Source organism: Chlamydomonas reinhardtii, chromosome 16, assembly GCF_000002595.2.
Source record: "Chlamydomonas reinhardtii strain CC-503 cw92 mt+ chromosome 16, whole genome shotgun sequence".
Lineage (NCBI taxonomy): Eukaryota > Viridiplantae > Chlorophyta > Chlorophyceae > Chlamydomonadales > Chlamydomonadaceae > Chlamydomonas > Chlamydomonas reinhardtii.
Window position 1 is genome coordinate 4,089,790 of NC_057019.1, and position 19,266 is coordinate 4,109,055.

Below are 19,266 nucleotides of genomic sequence, written 5' to 3' on the forward strand. Positions count from 1 at the left end.
CGGTCGGGGGAAGTGGGCGTGGAAGTGGGCCGCTGTAGCTAGGCATGGGGAAGCAGCGATGGGGACCCGCGATAAAGCCTGTCGGTAAACTATTCCATACCTTCTTATCAACCTATACTTGTTAGGATAGGGAAATTTTTGTAGTTAGAGAGACTGAAGCGCCGCGAGGCTTTCCATTGACGTTGACCAGCGGCCGCTCGCTCTAATATGTACTCGCTTGGCGTGCACGGCCAGGTGGCTGCGCCTAGCGTTGCCTCTGCTGCTAGCTCGCGGCCGGCAGTTGTCCCCCGCAACGTGCAGTCTCGCCCAGCTGCGGCCCCCACTCGGCCTGCGACCCATTCGACGCTGCCTGTTTCGCCTATTAAGTATCAGCAGCAGCGTACTTCTAGCGTCGTCGCTATGGCTTCGGCGGGCGCGAAGCAAAGTGCCGAGGTGCCCATCGCGGAGCTGCGCACGCTGTGCACAAAGGCGCTGAAAACTCTGAGTTACACCGCTGACGAAATTGAGATTCTGAATGACGTGAGTTGAGCAAGCTACGGCGCGTTACACCGTCTTGTTGGCAAGCGTGGCGATGCACATGCACACTCGTTTCGCCGCCGTGCCAATTGGCCTGCTCTGTAGGTCCTCTTCTATGCCCAGCTGCGTGACAACAACCAGGGCATTGTCAAAATCACATCGGGGGGCCTGAACAAGTCGCCTGCGGCCCGCCCGCCGGTGGTTGAGAAGGAGACGCGGCTGTCCGCGCTCATCAACGGCAACAACAGCGCGGGCATGCTGGTGCTGCACAAGGCCACCCAGATGGCCATTGAGCGCGCCCGGGGCCAGGGCTTCGGCATCGTGGGCACCAACCACACGCCCAGCAGCACGGGCGCGCTGGGGTGAGCTGGTGGCAGCAAAGGGAAGGGAAGAGGAGGCTGGGGCTAGGGCCAGGGCTAGGGTTTCGTGTTGATTCTGATTACGACTAGGCGCGGCACTTCAGCAGCGCACGTGCTGGCGGTGCGCCGGCAGCAGGAACCAACCATCATCCTTGGGATGAGCGCCGCATGGGTGCAGTACGGCATGGGGCTGTGGATGGACAGCAATGCAGCCCGGGCACAGTAGCCACCCCAGAACTGCTTTCGTGCTCAACATGCCGCCCCCACCACCTCTTACCTCTACGCCTCCTTACCCCCACACCGCATCCTCCCCTCCGCAGCTACTACGTGGACCTCATCTCGCGCCAGGGCCTGATCGGCATCGTGCTGGCACAGTCGCCCGAGTTCGTGGCCCCCCACGGCGCCAAGCAGCCCATCTTCGGCACCAACCCCATCGGCATCTCCATCCCCGCGCAGGTGTGCACAAGCACACACGCGCACACGTAGTGCACTCTAGGGGCGTGTGCATCCGTGTGGCAGCAGTGTCCAATGGCAGTCGGTGTAATGCCTCACACACACACTCTCTCTCTCACACACGCACACACACACACACACACCTACACCTATGCCTGCAGGAGGGCGCTGTGACCATGGACATGGCCACTGCCGCCTACGCCTGGTTTGGGCTGCTGGAGGCCAAGGCGGCGGGCCGGCCCATCCCGGGCGACGTGGCCATGAACGCGGAGGGGCAGGCCACCACCGACCCCAACGAGGTGCTGCAGGGCGGAGCCATCCGCGTGTTCGACAAGTCCTACAAGGTGGGGGGATACGGAAGGGGGCCTTGGGGAGGAGGTTGTAAGTACCAGCGCCAACCAAACGAAAACCAGAGACCAGCAGAGCACTGGAGGGAATGGGCGCCTGATGGTGGGGAGAGCGTTAGCAGGGGAGGAGAGGCTGCTCAAGGCAGGATGGCTGGAGCAGGCATGGCGTGGGGCTGTGCCAAAAGCGCAGGTGTCCGCGTGGCAGGCGATGCAATTGAAACCTGCTTGTGAGTCAAGGGCTGCGTTAGGGCGACCTGCACTGGCGTTGATTATGCTTGACCCCCAACCCTGCTCCCGCGCCCCTCCTTTCATCATTACACCGCCACCCCGCATCACGCCCCGTCACGCCCCAGGGCTCCAACCTGGCCCTGATGGTGGAGCTGCTGGCGGGGCCGCTGGTGGGTGCGGCCGTGGCCGACAAGCTGGAGGAGAAGAACTGGGGCAACCTGGTGGTGGCCATCGACCCCGGCCTGCTTGGGGAGCCCGATGAGATCAAGCGCCGGGTGCAGGTGCGTCCAAGAATGGGGTTGTGCTCACCATTTCCCAGAGAAAGGCTAGCTAGAGACAGCAAAGTCTCAGGGTAAGACAACGGGTAGAGGCGCTGTGGTCAGGGAAGGAGACAGGACGTCGTATGGGGCGGGCGAAGACCCTTGGGACTGGGTGTCGGGACGGGCAAAGACTCTTGGGACTGGTGTCGGGTGCTGGCGGCATTACAAACTACGCAAGTGTCCAGGGGTGTAGAGGCAGCAGTCCGTCTTCACGGGTGTCCTGCCACGCCCGCCTCGCCACCTCCGTCTCACCACCTCTACCTACTGTGTCGCCCGCTGGACCTGGCGCTGCGCCTCTCCGCCCTGACCACGCGCCCTCCCGTCCTCTCCTCCCCTCCATGACTACCGTACGCGCCCTCCCATCCCCTCCACATCCCATAAGTATTATCGCTCGCAACTAAGGCCTCTGCCTGCACTCCCGTTTTCGTTGGTTTTGGTTTAGTTTGGGCTGGTATTTACAACCCTCCTCTTCTCTCCTCTCCTCTCCCGCTTTACCCAGGTGGTGCTGGACCGGGTCCGCGGCGCTGAGAAGCTGCCGGGTGTGGAGGAGATCCTCATGCCGGGGGAGCGCGGCAACCGCAAGGCCAACGCGCGCATCGCGGCGGGTGGGTGGGGCGCCAGGCAGGGTGGTCGGTTGGATGGAGTGGTCCCAGTAGCGGCAACACGGGCTGGGGGGGGGGGAGTCGATGGGGATGTCGAGCCGGCAGGGCTGGGGACATTGCGGGGGCTGCAACTTCATCCCATTCGCCTGAGCCCTCCTACAATATACAGATACACACATATTCCCCTAAATACGTCTGCTCACACATACACACACACACACACACACACACACACACACACACACACACACACGTGCGCAGGCGTGATGCCGCTGGAGGTGAACCTGCTGTCCCAGCTGCGCGCCATGGCCGCCAAGTACGACAGCCAGGGCAGCCCGCCCGCCTCGCCCGCCAAGCTGAGCGTGGCCACCCGCCTGGTGCACCCCAAGACCAAGGTGCGGCAGTTGGGCGGCACGGAGGCTCGGGATGGGGCGCCTTGAAGGCAGACGTGAAGTCGGGAAGGAGAGGAGCCGGGCAGGATGGAGGGGAGTGAGCAAAGAGAGAGGGTGCTGCAGCACGCGCATATCCTTCGGGCCTTCCTCGCCAACACGCGTCGCAAACGTCATGGGCGTAAATGTCCCCAGCACATTAATTCTTCCTCCCGCCCCGCGCCCCCTGCTGCAGGTGAACGACCCGTACGGCGCCTCCATGCCGCCTCTGTGGCAGACCGCCACCTTCGCGCAGCCCAGCGCCACCACCTTTGGCGAGTACGACTACACGCGCAGCGGCAACCCCACACGCACATGCCTGGAGGTGAGGGCGAAGGGCGGAGGGCACAGCAGGGGCGGCGGGGGCGCGGCGGTTTGCGGCCAAAGCAGCGCGTATGACAATGCCGGGCTCTTTGGATCTCCATTATCCAACGCGCGAGTGCGAACATGAGTGCGAACGGCTTTGCATGCACAGCGGGGTTAACCATGCACGTTGCGCGAACACGCACATTGCATCACGTGCATCAAAAGCAACCCCGCCTCCCTCTCGGCACCCCGCCCCCCCCCCCCAACAACGCGTCTTCTATGCTCCTCTACCTCGCTACGCCTTCAATTCTTAAATGAACATTAATGTACCGATTGTACCCTCCCCCCCGCCGCAGGAGCAATTTGCGGAGCTGGAGGGTGGCGACCGCGCCTTCGCCTTCACGTCGGGTATGGCGGCGCTGGCGGCGGTGTGCAAGCTGGTCAAGACCGGCGAGCACATCGTGGCGGGCGAGGACATCTACGGCGGCACCAGCAGGCTGCTCATGCAGGTGCGCCCGTGTGTGCGCGTGTGCACGTGGACTGGGACTGGGGCTGGGGGGAAGCTGGGGGTTTGTGGAGTAGGAGACGGAGGAGTCAGCACTCTGCGGAGTCAGCTGAGGGGGCGAGTCGCGGACCGGTGCGTGCGGAGGCGGACGCGGTCGGGGAGGCGTGCGAGGGAGCCGTCGGCAGGAGTGGGGGTGTGTGGGGGGCGCTGGTGGCGGAGCGTGCTGTGCGTCAGTCGGCTGGAGTGCGGGCTCCACCTGGCCTCCGCGCTCAGACACGGTGACTGTGCCCGCACCCGCAACCGCAGGTGGTCCCCAACGCCGGCGTGTCCGTCACCAACGTGGACATGACCGACCTCGAGTGAGTGTGTGGGAAGCGCACAAGGGAAGGAAGCACGCAGGAGAGCGTGTGTGTGTATGTGTGTATGTCAAAGCAACAACAAAACGAAGCCCGCCCAGACACGTGTGTATGTGTGTGTGCGTGCGTGTGCGTCGGTGTGTGGGGTGGGGGGGGGGGGGTTGCGGGGCTCACGCCGTATGACCAGTGCAGTGTTACCGTCCGCCCATAATATGTTAATATTGGCCAACAACCAATGGTGAAACCCTCCTCTTATTCCCCCCGCCGTCCCAGGGCTGTCCGCGCCGCCATCCAGCCCGGCCGCACCAAGCTGGTGCTGGTGGAGAGCCCCACCAACCCGCGCATGCAGATCTGCGACATCGCAGCCATCGCAGCCATGTCGCGGGCGGCCGGCGCCGTCACGTGCGTGGACAACTCCATCATGGCGCCCGTGTTCCAGGTGGCTACGGGCGTGTGCGTGCGTGTTTTGTTGCGGGGGGGGCGGGAGTTTGTAAGTTCCAGCCCAAGTTGAACCAGACTAGCGGAAGGGGAGTGGAGCGAGGGTGATGCCGGCTATCAGGACAGTTGAAGGTGGTGCGTCCGGTACACAAGGACGTTCTCCCAGCACCTTCCTGCCTTGCACACCCGCCCCTCCCAACTCCCGTGTCCCGTGTCCCCGCCCTCAGCCCGTGTGCCCATCTACTCACCTCGCAATCCCCCATCCCAAAAGTACTATCGCTGGCAACTAACGCCTCTGCCTGTCCTCCGCTCGTTTTCGTTGGTTTTGGTTTAGTTGAGGCTGGTACTTACCCCTCCCCCCTCCCATGCCCCGCGCCCCCTCCCCCCTACCCACGCAGCGACCCCTGGATCTGGGTGCTGACATCAGCATGACCTCGGGCACCAAGTTCGTGGGCGGGCACGGCGACGTGACGCTGGGCCTGCTCACAGTCAAGGGCGAGGAGCTAGCCAAGCGGGTCTACTTCTTGCAGGTGAGGGCGAGGGGGCGGGGTTGCAAGTACCAGCCCAAACTAAACCAAACCAGCTGGGGGGGGGGCGGTGGGGGGAGTGGAGGGCGGGGCCCGGGATCGGGTATGGATGGGGTTATGGAGAAAGGCATTGGTGTGGTCGGATGAGACAATGCGGTACTTGTTAGAGGATGCCGGTTTACATGTGGCGTGGCGAAGCCGCCCTGGCACTAAAATGGCGTCACCACCGTACGTGTGCCAACCTGTCCCCCACCCCCAAGATGGTCAACCATCTACCACTTCCTTAACTAATCATGAATGTGACCCCACCCCGCTCCACCTTTCACAGAACGCCGAGGGCGCGGGCCTGGCTCCTTTCGACTGCTGGCTGGCCCTGCGCGGCCTCAAGACCATGGCGCTGCGCATGGACCGTTCCGCAGACAACGCGGCGGCGCTGGCCGAGTTCCTGGCCCGCCACCCGCTGGTCAAGAAGGTAGGAGCGGAGGGTGCTGGGCGGGGCGGGGCGGGGCTGGTGGTGGGGTGCGGGAGGCCGGTGTAAATGGCGTGCACAAGCGTGTACTGGAGCTCTTACGTCAGCGCAATCAACACCGTACGCGGAGCAAACGGTTACACCTGCGGTTTTGACTCCTCGCTCTGCTGCGACTGCCCACCCGCCCCCGCCTATTCCACGCCTCCCCCTCCCCCGCGCAGGTCAATTACCCCGGGCTTCCCTCCTCGGACGGGCACGCGCTGCACATGCGCCAGGCCACCAGCGGCGGCTCGCTGCTCAGCTTCGAGACCGGCAGCGTGGAGGCCAGCAAGGTGAGAGGGCCAGGCGGGCGGGCGGGCGGGCGGGTGGGGATGGCGTGGCGGCGGGCGCAGTGGAGGGTGACAGCCGAGCATAGAGGAACTGGGAGCATACGGCAATGCACGACAGCACACGGCAGGAGGAATGGCCAGCTGGTCTGCCAGATAACACGCCGCATTACGACAAGCGATCACAACTCATCGCAAGTGTTCATCTCTGCGCTCATTATTCTCAGATCATTGTGGAGGCCACTCAGCTGTACAAGGTGACGGTATCGTTCGGCAACGTCAACAGCCTCATCAGCCTGCCCTGCTACATGTCGCACGCCTCCATCCCCGCCGAGGTGCGCGCCGCCCGCGGCCTGCCCGACGACCTGGTGCGCATCAGCACTGGCATCGAGGACGCGCGCGACCTCATCGCCGACCTGGACCAGGTGCGTGTGCACTTGCGTTTGTTGGTTGGTTTTGTGTGTGTGTGTGTGTGTGTGTGTGTTTTAGGGAAAGTTGTAAATACCAGCCCAAAGCAAACCGAACCCAATGCAACAGAGGGGGTTGAGGGGCGGGTGCGGTGATGCGGTTGGCTGTGCTATTAAGCTGCAGGGGTGTGGGCCTGTGGGGCGTGTGCGTGCTTGGGTCGGGTGTAGGGGCCGGGTGCATAATCTTTGGGGCTCCGGAGTCGAGCACGCGTCTGCTGATGTGCAGCAGTGTGGCTGTTCTACGCTCGCCGCCAAACGGCACCCTTGCTGATGTGCCCGCCCCCCTCGCATCCGCCCGCATTCCACCCACACACAGGCCATGAAGCTGGCGATGGAGAAGACCGGCTTCCGCCCCGCCGCCCCCTCCACCTCCACCTCCGCCCCCAGCACCAGCGCGGCTGCGCCCGTGACCTACAGCTTCAGGCCGGGGCAGCCGCAGCAGCAGGGCGGCAACGGCACCGCGGCGGCGGCCAAGGCGGCGGCGGCGCCGCTGACGGCGGGCGTGCCGGCGTCGGACCGGGAGCAGTGGCTGATGGAGCGCATCAGCAGCCTGGAGAGCCAGCTGGCGTCGCGCCAGTCGCAGTCCGGGGGCCATCACTGAGGCGAGCGTGTGCCTGGGGAGACGTGCACTAGTGCCGGCGTTGGTGCCGCTGCTTTTCCAGCGGGTGCGCTGCGCCATGGAGCTGCAACAGGCTGCTGCAGGTGCAGGCGCGCGTGAGCACGACCCGCATGTGTGTGTGTATGTGTGTGTGTGTGCGTGTGTGTGTGTGTGTATATAAGCAGGCTGGGCCGAGTGATTGCGGCGAGCCGTTCACATGCTGGGTAACGCAGCGTGGTAGTGCAGGGTGGGAGCACTGGTGGGGGCAGCGCAGGTGACGACATGTTGCATGGGCGGTCTCGTCACGTGGGGGGGGCTTCAAGACATGGTGGTAGAAAGCCAAGGGGTCTAGACCCGCGCGCGAATGAACACCGTATCATATCGTTACACCCGCTGGGAACGCGTTCTTGACTGATATTGCTTCTCAGCTGGGGATAGGGAGAGGGGCCAGGACTTGCAGCAGGTTTTTACGGCGCCGATGGCGTGTTGACCTTGCATTCGTTCGGAGGCAGCACGCATGAGGACTTGCTGTCGAGGGTTGGTGATGATGTTGCTTCGGCGCAGACGCGTCGCGGGCGGTGTGGGACAAGGCGTGCCTTCACGTTGGTGAGTGCACCGTGTGAACACCAGTGTGGGAATGTCACATGAATTGGGGGCATGGGTGGTGGACTGGTGGTACCTCGGACCCTGCAGGAATGCAGTGCGTGGTGGATGTAATTCGAACCGTGACACCTTGTAGCATGCCATACATCAGGGCAATAGTTCCAGACCCCACCCCGCAAAACCTCCACACACCCCTTGACCGAGTGTGGCGTTGCGGTGTGTCTGTGTGGTGCTATCGCCTGGCCGGGCGCCCGGAGCGTGAGGAATGCGCATCAGCAAACTTCCAGCCAGCCAGCAACTCGTCGGTACAGTAACTCCGGCGTTCGACCGGCCGCGTACTCCTGCCCTGCCGTTGCAAACTGTTTGTCATCTGCTGGGTTCTGGGAATCAGCTGCACCCTACGGGACTTTACCAACCTGCCTTGACACTGTCCCATCACACACACCCCTTGACCGACGACCGACCGTACCTACACCCTTTATATCCCATCTGTTTTCTTCCAGGTGTCAAACGACTGCTTTCATCGAGCTCTGTTAACATGTAAACACGGGAAGTTCGCAGGGCACATCTTGACCACAGTCACGTTGTCAATATGTTGTGAACATCTTGTGGCCGTTCAGTTGCACCCGTGTATAGCACGCCCGCAAGATTACCTACGCATGGGACATGCACGTGCGTTTTTCCTCCGGCGTGCAAGCACTGGTCCGCAACCTGTGGCACGTTCTAGTTAGGCGAGGCGTGTCGCACCTAGAACTCCCAACGACCCAGCCCAACATGTGGTTACGGGCGGTAACCCTTCGTCTTCTGGCAGGATCCTGACGTTCCCCGGTCATTAAGGGTTCCATACCATGCTTTGGGCAACGGTCTGGCCTTGCCCGGTTGGTCAGGCTTGCATCTTCCAGGCTTAGGCGGCCGCCGCTGGCGAGAAGTGCCCTAAGCCCCGAACCACGTTCTCGCTCACGGCATCCAGCATCGTCTGGCTCGTAGCGTTTGGAGGGGCTCCGCCCCCTGGACTACCCCCCCCCCCCCAACCCGCCCCGGAAAGGGATAGTTGGCGAGATTCGGGGACGCTGGGCGAACTGAGGCACGATACTTTGCGCGTCAGGGGCTCTGAATGTTGGGAACGAATCAGAGTGCAGGCAGAGTAACTTCACAGTGACTTCACAGTCTGGGAACAGCCGGTTGCAGAGCGAGTGAACTGATCCATCCTGCGTCACAAAGCGCCATTGTGACTCCTACGCTTAGTCCGTGTCCTGCCCATGCACCTATGTGTCATGCACCCATGCCTGTGTGTCTCGCCTCCGTCATCCCGACTCCCTTGCTTGACCGGGCGTCACCGAACAGAGTGCCGAGGTAGGAGCGGTCTGTGCGAGTGACTGCCAAGTCGTCGTAGAAGACTCGTGACAGAAGCCTCCGCCCCATCCACGTGGGCTGCACCGGAGGCGGGCTGAGCAAATGTGCTCAGATCCTCTTCAATGCAGTTTACGCCGCGGTTTCCCTCCGGCGCAGCCCACGTGAATGCAGCGGTGGCTTCTGTCACGAGTCTTCTACGACGACTTGGCAGTCACTCGCACAGACCGCTCCTACCTCGGCACTCTGTTCGGTGACGCCCGTACCGCTGCTACCGCCAACTGTTTCGTTCACGTTCGCCCATGTGACGCCGGCGCAGATATGTCCTTCAACCTGGCCGCCTATCAGCCCGGCGCGCGCGGCATTCAACAGACCTCCTTTCTCAAAGCCGCAAAGGAAGACGCGTGGACCCGGAGCGCCATCCATCCCGACAAGGTATGCATGCAGCAATGGTTGCGCCAGTTCGCCGACACCCGTCGTCACTTTTTAGCTGGTACCCCTTCCAACGCTTTATTCAGGACACAAACGGCAACACAGGTTGCTGCGGTTCACAGCTGCATGCTACTCAACACTCTGGAGTGATGGCGCCCTTGCAAAGTCTGGCACGAACACACAAATGCAATCCTGCGAAACGCGCAAACGCCAGCCCGTGCAGACCACTCTCCCACGCAACCCATGCATCAATGAATGAATGCAAGCAAACCTTTCTGCTTTGCCGGTGATGCACACACGCACGGCGACCAGCAATACATGTCACACCAACAGCAGCACCGGCTGAACGTACTATGCAGTTCACAGCGCCCTTTAGGCCTCAGAGGCGGCCCACTCCTTCAACGCCCCACGCCCAGCAGCCATCGCAGCTCCGCCAGCTCGGCCGCCTGCTTAGCCGCAGTGCCGTCCAGCCGCGAGCCGCCAAAGTCCAGCAGCACGCACCGCTGCCCCGCCCCGGCGACCCCGCTGCTGCTGCTGCTGGCACCTCCACTGGTGCCTCCGCCGCCTGCGATGGCCGGCCCGCCACTTCCTCCTTCCCGGCCCCGCTTCTTCCCAGCCCCGCCGCTGCTGCCGCCGTCACCTGCCGCGGCCGTGACCAGCAGCATGTTCTCCAGCCGGATGTCGCCGTGCAGGAAGCCCGCGACGCTGTGCGCCTGCCGCAGCGCGTTCAGCGCTGCTTCCACCACAGCACCGGGGAAGGGCCGCTCCGGGTAGTCGGACAGGCGCTGGCCGCCAGCCACCGGCTCCATCACCAGGCAGCGCAGGCGGGACAGGTTGCCCGCCAGGCGGCCGCTCGCCAGCACCTGCAGCACCGGCACAGCACAGCCGTTTGTGTTGGGGGAGGGGGTTGGCTGTTGCAGAAACCGTAATGAAATCACCACCGAATGAGCGAGAAAGCACTGTTGTGTCGTCCATTTGTTTGCTGGTCATGTATCGCGCATGCGGCTGCCTATCACCCGCACCCGGGCTCCATGTAGAGCTGCTGGGCTACCTGAGCAAGCATGCATGCATGCCGTGCACACAGCAGCTCACCCGGGGTATCCAGCTGCCCTGCAGCCGGGACAGCGCCCGGTAGGCGGCGACTTCCCGCGGGTACGCCGCCGCCTGCTGCGGGTCCCAGCAGCAGTAGACCTTGATCACCACGGGCGTGCCGCCGACCGCGCCGCCGGCGGCACCAAGCACGCCATCGTAGACGGTCCCATCACGGCCCCCGGCCATGACGGACCGGAACCACAGCTGCGCCAGCACCTCTGGTTGGGCCGCCGTGGCAGCTGGGCCGCCGGTGCCGCTGCCGCTGCCGCTGCCGCCTGCAGTAGCCGCCGCCGCACCGCCATCGGCAGCTGCACTGGCTCCTGCAGGCTCAAGGGCCGCCGCAGCCCGCGGCAGCTGCGTACACCTTCTCGCGGCCTCCAGCGACGCCCTGTATGTACACCGAGGTTGCATACGAGTGCGGTATACACGCGAAAGTTCAAGTCAATACCCTGGAACCAAAGGAGCACGATTGCAGCATACACCAATACCGTGCAAAACCCCGCAACGACAAAACAGAAACACGGGTAAGGAGCGCGGTACCTTACCTGGATGGGACGCAATCGGTATCGTTGCCAGAGCTGGAGGTGGTTCCCCCGCTGCAGGGCCCGCCGTAACCGTCGTCATCACCCTGGCCGGGCTGGCCGCCACCGCCGCCCGCCGCCTGGCCGCCACCGCCAGGCGCCCCGCCGCCAACGTGGCGGCGGCTGCTGCGCCACAGCTCCCGCTGCTGCTGCTGCTGCTGCGGCGGCGGCGGCGGCGGGTCAGCGGGGTACTCCTGGGACATGGCGAAGCGGAGCGCCTGCTGCTGCAGCCACGACAGCGCCCGCAGCAGCGTGGTGGGCCCGCTGGCGGTGGCCAGGATCGGCTCCGACACGTACATGCGCTCCCGGTTCCAGAGCGGCACGTACACCAGACAGGTGGCTCCATAGCACGTGAGAGCGCCGTGGCACAGGCCGAAGCCAATCAGGGACGTGTACAGCTGCATGCGGGGCGGGCGTGGGCGCACGGCACAGGTAGTTGCGTCATCCAGCAGCGCACACATGTCATTTACCGTATCACAGACACGGAGCACAATATTACACATACGCCAGCATTTACGGCGTCGCATGCGTGTGGGGCAAAAGCACTAACCTCTACGCTTTGCATTCATGCAAGGCCCGCCCTAGTGCGCCTCCTCTCGTTTAGATAGAGCATCATGTGCAAGTGCCAAGCAAGAGGTGACGACCGAAAGCAGGCGTGAAGGGTGCGCGGGTGCGATCGAGCGACTGGTTGGAAAGTTGGCGGGGTTCCTCCGGCTGGGTTTCCGTATTAGCGAACCAGGGTTGGGAGGATAGCGTGTACATAGACGCTAGCATGCTGGCCAACGCTTGCATACGTCCCACCGCGGGCGGGCGTGTATGAAGCCGGTTCCGGTGTTGCAACATCATGGGTAGCCACATGTGCGTTTCTGTACACATGCAGATTTGGCCCCGCCCGCCCTCCTTCCCCGCAACAAGCGTGCGGGGCCCGTGTCGGCCTACTGTGCCAACGATGTGCCAAATGAACGCACACCCCGGACGCAAAGCCTGCGGCTACTGCTGCTGCTGCTGCTGCTGCCTCGTGTGCCATGCTTACAAAAGACGCCCACCTGAGCAAACATTGGCGCCACCTTGGGCGCGCCTGTTCCCGACGCTGTAATTCCGCGCTGCTCCAAGTCGTACAGCCCCATGAGGTCAAACGGGGTGCCGTCGGGTGCCATCAGCGTAGCCAACCGCTTCACCTCCAGCACCAGCACTGGCCGCTCCTCTTCCGGCTCCGGGCACAGGGCTTGCGTCTGCTGCTGGTCACGCTGCTGCGGCTGCTTGACCAACACCAGCGTGAGGTCCGTCCGACGCCCGCTGTCGCTTGAGGTGGCGTTGCGTGTGCGCGCGCCGGTACCCGCAGCAGGAGGAGCCTCCCGGGCCAGGGAGCGCACCCCCGAACTGCCCGCCGGCACAGCTGCTACACCCTCGCCCGCCCCCAGCTGCTCGTCACCCAGGAGGCCGTGCGGCGCCTCGCCGCACAGTTGGCGCTCCACTGCTTTGCTGTGAGAGTACTCGTTCTGGTACTCCGGCTCCCAGCCACCTTCTTGCAGATGGCAGCTGCATTCGGCAAGCTTTTCAAGCACCCGGTTGCAGATGTGGGCGCTGACGGCTGACTTCACGTCTGACTCACGTCTGAGGTGCCGTACCTCATGGTCCGTCACGTGGTAGTGTTCATGCCTGGTGGTCGTGTTCATCAAGCGGGCTGGAGTGACTCAGCATGGACCAGGGTACGCACACGTGGGGTACGCATACCGACGAAACTGAGGCAGGTGGAATACAGTATTCAGCCCCCCCTCGCAACGCCCGACCACGACGTGCGTGCATGGTGACGCGAGTGCCTTGTGTGACTGGGGACGTGGGTGGGTATTAAGGTGTCTCACAGATAGACTCACAGGGTCGCCACCTTCGCTTGTACATACTCGCCATCTCGCGGATGCTGTGTGATGGCGCCTAGTAGAGTCTCAGCGCTGCCGCCGCCGCCGTGGCCCTGCTGGCCCAGGCCTTGGCCGCGGCTTGACCCTGCGCCACCGTGACGTGTGGCAGTCGCCGGCTGCGCCTGCGCTTGCGCCTCCCGCTCCGAGCGTCCTTCAGCCCAGTGCCAGCGCAGGACCTCGCCGGGCAGCAAATACCCGCTTTCCAGCTTAGTGACGCTGGGCGCTCCCACAAATCTAGCTGCCGGCAATGCGACATCGAGCGCACCCAACAGCCCTGCGGTTAATGATGCGGGCTGACACGGCACAATACGAAGCGCGCCCCGCTCCCCCGCTCCGTTTTGCATTTGCACTCACCGACGCTCCCAGATGCCGGCACTTGCATTATTGAGGATTATCTACAGTATTGCGTAGCACATCAATGTCACTTGGCCGATTATCCCCCTCGTTATCCCGTGGTATTACGTCAGTTATTCCGCAGGAGTTATTATGGTGCAAGTTTGTTTGATTGATTGATGTTACAAGTTCATGCTCGTAGATTGGTCCAAACGAGCCAGGAAGCTCATGGACCGCCAAAACTAGTCTCAAAAGGATTATTCAAAAAGCAAAACAGTTCATGCAATAATATATCTAAATTGGTCGCGCCGTAAGGTCGTTACGTCGCAGCCTTATCGCGTGAATGACACGCGCTAAACCCCTCTGGTCACCACTGGCCATCGCGTCCATCATAGTCGCGGGAATCACCTCCCACAGCGTGCTTCTGATATCATCGTACGCCTTGCACTCAAGCAGCACATGCCTCTCATCCTCTACATGCTCCTCCCCATCAGCGTGGCAAAGCGGACATACTCTCTGTGCTCTCTCCCTGTGCGCACCCTGCGCACCGCGTGGGTTGTTAGCCTCAATCATCCACACGCCAAGTTTGTTTGCGACGGAACGCGCTGCTAGCCCGTTCCTCAACCACACTGCCATGCCATGCTGACATGGCAGCCCTTCAAACCTCTTTTCGTCTTAAGATGTTGTATGTTCTTATCTTCGTGTATGTTGTATTGTGGAAGCCGCTGCTTGTCCGCTGAAAGCTGAAGCCACACGGCAAATCAACAAGCAATTGTCGTCGTTTCCTGGTTCCATGGGCATGGGATATATTACACAGCAGTAATAGTGAAGCCCGTCCTTTTAGGCGCCCAGAAGCGGCTTTTGGGCACATTTCTGTCGACAAGTGTTCCCCGGTCACGGGAAAAGGGGCTGAGCCCCTCCACAGTCTGAGGCCGAACAAGCTCATCGCCCGGACATAGCCGGGGTCGGTTTCCTCAGGCAAATAGCCAAACCAGGTGCCTAGCAATCGCGATGCCCAGCAGAGCCAACCGCAGCCAGACACAGCACAGTTGTCAACAGCCGCACTACTTGTCATGCCGCTACACATGCCCTGCCAGCCCCACCGCGGACCGCTACCTAGACACCGCCAGCCGGCTCCTCAGCCTGCGCGCTTGCGCCGCTTCTTGGGCGACGCTGCGCACTCCTCCTCAACATGGCCTTTCCCGCCCCCTCCGCTACCAAGATGTGCGCACGCACCCCCGCTGCTGCCGCCGCCGCTGCCGCTGCTGCCGCCGCCGCCACCGCTGCCACCGCCGCCGCCAATCGAATCCTCCTGCCCAGGGGGAATAGATTCTTCCGAAACAGACTCCATGCTTTAAATCAATACCGTAGAGCTCAACGAGAGATCATGAATCCGCTTGCAACACTGAAATTGGGTTTCTGGGTGCAAAGTTATGACCCCTCAAACCCAGGCCAGTCGGTCGGTCGATCGGGGGTCCCACGAAGTTCTGCACAGGTTCGTGCCTAGAGCTTTCTTTGTTCCTAGCGCTTCTGTCCTGCAGCACGCGGCGCAATGGGTGCAGCTCAATGATGCGTGCGTAGGTATACCCCAGACTCAGCACACGTGCGTAACTTGGGGCAGTTTGGGGAGCTGCATTTCGCTCGGGAGATGCACGCGCTGTCGATCCGTCCACCCGGCCAGCGGCCTCCCAGCCGCTCACAGCCGCAAAACCAGCCGTGCACAGCTGTAGACAGAACTTCAGGAGCCGGGGGAGGCTGAGGACAGCGTGAGCAGTGCGCACTTGGCACTGAGCAGTCCGCGCGCCTCCGCCATGACCCGGTTGGCGAGGTGCAGGCGCTGCAGCACGTCCTGAGTCTCCAGCGCCTCCGTCTGAGCCGCACGCACCGCCGCCCGCTCCTGCGACACCGTGATCGGGAAAGGGGAAAGGTGGTTACGCACGGTGGTTACGGTAGGCAGAGCGTTGAGCGCGCCAGCATTTGGCAGGCTAAGTTGGTTAAGCGCAGTTTCAGGGGTTGTATGACAACATGCCGAGTTGTGGTGGGCGAGAAGCATGAGAAGAGGTCCAGGCTGGCAGGCCTAAGGAATCGGGGTGCAGCGCCGGTTGGCCAGGTATCAACACGCTCGCCGCATGGTTGGTTGGCTGCTCACCTCCTCCGTCGTACGCGGCAGGATTTGGATCGCGGCCATGGACAGGCGGCAGGCGCGTTCCAGATCCAACAGGCTGGGTCGAGTGCGGATCACGCCGCCGGGACCTAGCGCGCTGCCGTCACCCAACACCGCCGCCGCCGCCAGGCCGCTGCTTGTGCTGAAGCCCAGGCCGCCGCCGCCGCTGCCACTGCCGCCCCGACTGCCCGCGGCCGCACCGGGTAACCCCGCCGATGAGGAGGATGGCGATGGACCAGACCCGCCGTTGCCGCTTCCGCTTCCGGTTCCGCTGGCAGTGCTGGCGGCGCCGCTACTGGCGCCGGCGGCGCCAGTGCTCGCGGCGGCGGCGTACTGCGCGTCGGATTCAGAATCCGAGATGGATCCGGAGATGGATTCCGTGAAGATGGAATCCACGTCGGGCTGGATCTGGTTTGCAAGGATCTTGCTGGGCTGGAAGTCCTCGGCGTCGTAGGATCCAGATGCGAAGGATCCAGTGGGCGGCGTGCGCAGGCCGCTGGGCGCGGCGCCCGAGGAGGGGCGGCTGTTGAGCATGAGTGAGGAGGAGGCAAACACCAGCGGCTGTGGGTTGTCCACCCTGGATCGAGGGGAGGAGGGGTGATGGTGGGAGTTGGGGGGAATTACATTCATGATTATTTAAGAAGTGAAGTCGTAGGCAGGTACAGCTGAGTTGAGGGGGAGGGGTCGCTTGAGGCACAGCGGGGGGAAATGTGTGGTAGGGACAAGTTGCGTGTTCAGTGTTGAGGGCGCGGCGCTGGTCATACGGATCGTGGTAGCGGTTGGGACTTCTCCTAGGCTCCCCAGCGCCTCCTGCCATGGGTGGTTCCGGCCCTTCAGTCTCAGTTCAGCTCATTGTTGTTTCCTGTCTGCCCTCCTCACCACTGCATGGCTCGCTGCAGGTTGGAAGTCTCCGGCCCCTTGAACTTGTTAGACAGGTTCTGTACGTCCTGCGAAGTATGATAGGCAGTGGCGATTTGAGCATAAAACGTACAAACGTGTACGGCAAACAGCGAAAGCAGCACGGACGGTGCCCCATCCTCTCCCTCCCAGCTGCTCAGCCCTTCGCGTGTCCCAGCATTGCCAGATCATCGTTCGCCGCCGCACATTTGTTTCTTGATGACAGCTATTAACCGTGCCTGTCTCTCACCCGCATCAGGCTGCGCAGCCGCTCCACATTGCCGCATATGTCCCTCCATGTGGGAGCCTGGTGTGTGCGTGTGTGTGTGTGTGTGTGTGTGTGGGGTACATTCATGATTATTTAAGAAGTGAAGGCGTAGCCAGGTACAGTGGAGTGGGGTGGTGGTGGAAGCGCCAGGGACATGTTAGCAGCCGCATACTCTTTTGGGGTTACTTGAGTGACAGCTGTTGCGCAGGATTGTCCAACTGGATGTGTTCTCTGGGTGCGCAGCATCATGGACAGGCCCACAGGCATGTGTGCGCAACCCCGCCACCCCGCAAGGTGCAGGTGTGGCTGTCCTGGCATGACCACAAGCGCTTGCGCGCAATCCCGCAGCCCCAAACCCCACCCCACGCCACATCAACGCCATCAACCCCACCCGCCCCATCAACCTCATCGGCCCCCACCCCACCTGCAGTGTGTCCAGGTCTACGCTGTCGGTGAGCGGCACCACCACCGCACGGAAGTATGGCTGGGCCTGCACCAGGCTCTTCACCGCCACCCGCCCCTCCGACTGCACGCGCAGCAGCACACCCGTCTCCGTCTGCTTCACGTCGATCACCTGCACGGCAGCGAGGAGCCGGGTAGATGCATGCGTGAGTGCAGCATGGCGCAGAGCGGGCGGCAGGGTGAACGTCATGCATGAAGTTTGTCCGACGGTTGGCAATAGTTTGGCAAACCGTTTGAGTAATGTGTGGGCGCAGGGCGATACCCCAGCACCCACCTTGACGATGTTGGACAGGAAGAACGAGAAGCCGCCTGCCTCGAAGCCGCCCAATCGGTCCCGCGCCTCCACCTTGTGACTGGCCTCAACCTGCACATGCGGCGACCCGTGCACCCACGCATGCTCACACTCACAGAGAGGAAACACACGCGGCCAAGCATCCCGCTCTCCGCCCAAGACAGGACCCGGAAGGTCGCTTGTTTCCGGCACCTACGCAGCCCTGCAGGCCGCAGCTGTCCTGCCTAGGGTTCCAGCTGCCTACAAAGTCTTGTAAACCGTGGGTATCCTGCAAACCCCATTGCACCCAGACCACCAACACCCTTTCAGGCCACTGAGCTCCCCTTTCGTCAATCCATCCCGGCTCCATCCCAGCTCCTTCCCGGCTCCATCCCAGCTGCTTCCCGGCTCCATCCCAGCTCCATGCCAGCTCCATCCCAGCTCCGCCCCGGGCCCCAGTCCACCTTGCGCGCGCTTGGCTCTACCTGGGCCCGCGGAGGGCGGACACACGACACCACACGACACGACACGACATGGGTCCAGGACGTAACTCGCGCGCTATGGCACATGGCTGGCACACATACATGGCGCATGAGCGGCCACACATGGACTCACGCCTCAGCCGGGTGGCTGAACGGCCACAAGAGCGCCGCAGCCCGACTTCGACCGCCAATCCGCCTCATGCCCCACGACCCCAAGCCCACACACCCCCATGACCCCAAGCCCACACACCCCCATGACCCCAAGCCCACACACCCCCACGGCCCCGAGCCCACACACCCCCACGGCCCCAAGCCCACACACCACCATGACGCCAACCCCACACGCCCCCACAACCCCAAGCCCACACACCCCCATGACCCCAAGCCCACACACCCTCACGGCCCCAAGCCCACCCGCCCCCACAACCCCAAGCCCACACACCCCCACAACCCCAAGCCCACACGTCCCCAAGGCCCCAAGCCCACACACCCCCACGACTCCAAGCCCACCCGCCCCCACAACCCCAAGCCCACACACACCCACAACCCCAAGCCCACACGCCCCCACAACCCCAAGCCCACACCGCCCCACGGCCCCAAGCCCACACACCCCCACAACCCCAAGCCCACACGCCCCCACGGCTCCAAGCCCACACGCCCCCACAACCCCAAGCCCACACGGCCCCACAACCCCAAGCCCACACGCCCCCACGACCCCAAGCCCACACACCCCCACAACCCCAAGCCCACACACCCCCATGACCCCAAGCCCACACACCCCCACGACCCCAAGCCCACACGGCCCCACAACCCCAAGTCCACACGCCCCCACGACGCCAAGCCCACACGCCCCCACGGCCCCAAGCCCACACGTCCCCACGACCCCAAGCCCACACGGCCCCACAACCCCAAGCCCACACGCCCCCACGACCCCAAGCCCACACACCCCCACAACCCCAAGCCCACACGTCCCCAAGGCCCCAAGCCCACACACCCCCACGACTCCAAGCCCACCCGCCCCCACAACCCCAAGCCCACACACACCCACAACCCCAAGCCCACACGCCCCCACAACCCCAAGCCCACACGGCCCCACAACCCCAAGCCCACACACCCCCACAACCCCAAGCCCACACGTCCCCAAAGCCCCAAGCCCACACACACCCACCT

General features: G+C 63.2%; 4 protein-coding genes across 4 annotated transcripts in view; 1 reads left to right on the forward strand and 3 right to left on the reverse strand.

The window, feature by feature from the left end:
* The first annotated feature begins 106 nt into the window (after window positions 1–106).
* Window positions 107–7,974, forward strand: CHLRE_16g669550v5 (uncharacterized protein). Its single transcript, XM_001699177.2, has 16 exons — window positions 107–519; window positions 622–878; window positions 1,196–1,331; window positions 1,490–1,672; window positions 2,029–2,184; window positions 2,723–2,828; window positions 3,087–3,220; window positions 3,450–3,578; window positions 3,916–4,068; window positions 4,371–4,423; window positions 4,694–4,859; window positions 5,257–5,388; window positions 5,714–5,857; window positions 6,076–6,186; window positions 6,408–6,605; window positions 6,964–7,974. Exons 2-16 carry the CDS (start codon window positions 799–801, stop codon window positions 7,246–7,248), a joined length of 2,166 nt encoding a protein of 721 aa, XP_001699229.2. The 5' UTR covers window positions 107–519; window positions 622–798; the 3' UTR covers window positions 7,249–7,974.
* Window positions 7,975–9,380: 1,406 nt separating this feature from the next.
* Window positions 9,381–13,676, reverse strand: CHLRE_16g669500v5 (uncharacterized protein). The gene is made up of 6 exons (XM_001699120.3): window positions 13,574–13,676; window positions 13,178–13,493; window positions 12,350–12,962; window positions 11,268–11,701; window positions 10,723–11,110; window positions 9,381–10,493 (listed from the first exon to the last, which is right to left on the reverse strand). The coding sequence occupies exons 1-6, from the start codon at window positions 13,599–13,601 to the stop codon at window positions 10,029–10,031; spliced, it is 2,244 nt and encodes a 747-aa protein (XP_001699172.2). The 5' UTR covers window positions 13,602–13,676; the 3' UTR covers window positions 9,381–10,028.
* A 46-nt stretch (window positions 13,677–13,722) lies between these two features.
* On the reverse strand, window positions 13,723–17,856 carry CHLRE_16g669450v5 (uncharacterized protein). Its single transcript, XM_043071130.1, has 7 exons — window positions 17,752–17,856; window positions 17,618–17,707; window positions 17,306–17,455; window positions 16,864–16,920; window positions 16,596–16,663; window positions 15,702–16,293; window positions 13,723–15,449 (listed from the first exon to the last, which is right to left on the reverse strand). Exons 1-7 carry the CDS (start codon window positions 17,776–17,778, stop codon window positions 15,291–15,293), a joined length of 1,143 nt encoding a protein of 380 aa, XP_042915817.1. The 5' UTR covers window positions 17,779–17,856; the 3' UTR covers window positions 13,723–15,290.
* A 54-nt stretch (window positions 17,857–17,910) lies between these two features.
* Window positions 17,911–19,266, reverse strand: part of CHLRE_16g669452v5 (uncharacterized protein) — a 3,026-nt gene continuing 1,670 nt past the window's right edge. The window contains exon 4 of the mRNA XM_043071131.1: window positions 17,911–19,266. This exon is cut by the window's right edge and continues 362 nt beyond it. The gene's annotated coding sequence lies outside the window, so the exon portion shown is untranslated.

What these genes read in the sequence shown, in the direction of transcription:
- CHLRE_16g669500v5 (XM_001699120.3), bottom strand. Translation starts at nt 13,601, where the DNA reads ATGCAAGTGCCGGCATCTGGGAGCGTCG. An exon ending in ACCGATTGCGTCCCATCCAG is followed by an intron (nt 11,111 to 11,267) that starts GTAAGGTACCGC and finishes GTGTACATACAG; the next exon opens with GGCGTCGCTGGAGGCCGCGA. An exon ending in AGGGCAGCTGGATACCCCGG is followed by an intron (nt 10,494 to 10,722) that starts GTGAGCTGCTGT and finishes CCGGTGCTGCAG; the next exon opens with GTGCTGGCGAGCGGCCGCCT.
- CHLRE_16g669450v5 (XM_043071130.1), bottom strand. Translation starts at nt 17,778, where the DNA reads ATGCTTGGCCGCGTGTGTTTCCTCTCT. An exon ending in TAGACCTGGACACACTGCAG is followed by an intron (nt 16,921 to 17,305) that starts GTGGGGTGGGGG and finishes CGCACACACCAG; the next exon opens with GCTCCCACATGGAGGGACAT. An exon ending in TGCCGCGTACGACGGAGGAG is followed by an intron (nt 15,450 to 15,701) that starts GTGAGCAGCCAA and finishes ACGGTGTCGCAG; the next exon opens with GAGCGGGCGGCGGTGCGTGC.
- CHLRE_16g669550v5 (XM_001699177.2), top strand. Translation starts at nt 799, where the DNA reads ATGGCCATTGAGCGCGCCCGGGGCCAGGGCTTCGGCATCGTGGGCACC. An exon ending in CCAGCAGGCTGCTCATGCAG is followed by an intron (nt 4,069 to 4,370) that starts GTGCGCCCGTGT and finishes CCGCAACCGCAG; the next exon opens with GTGGTCCCCAACGCCGGCGT. An exon ending in GCAGCGTGGAGGCCAGCAAG is followed by an intron (nt 6,187 to 6,407) that starts GTGAGAGGGCCA and finishes CATTATTCTCAG; the next exon opens with ATCATTGTGGAGGCCACTCA.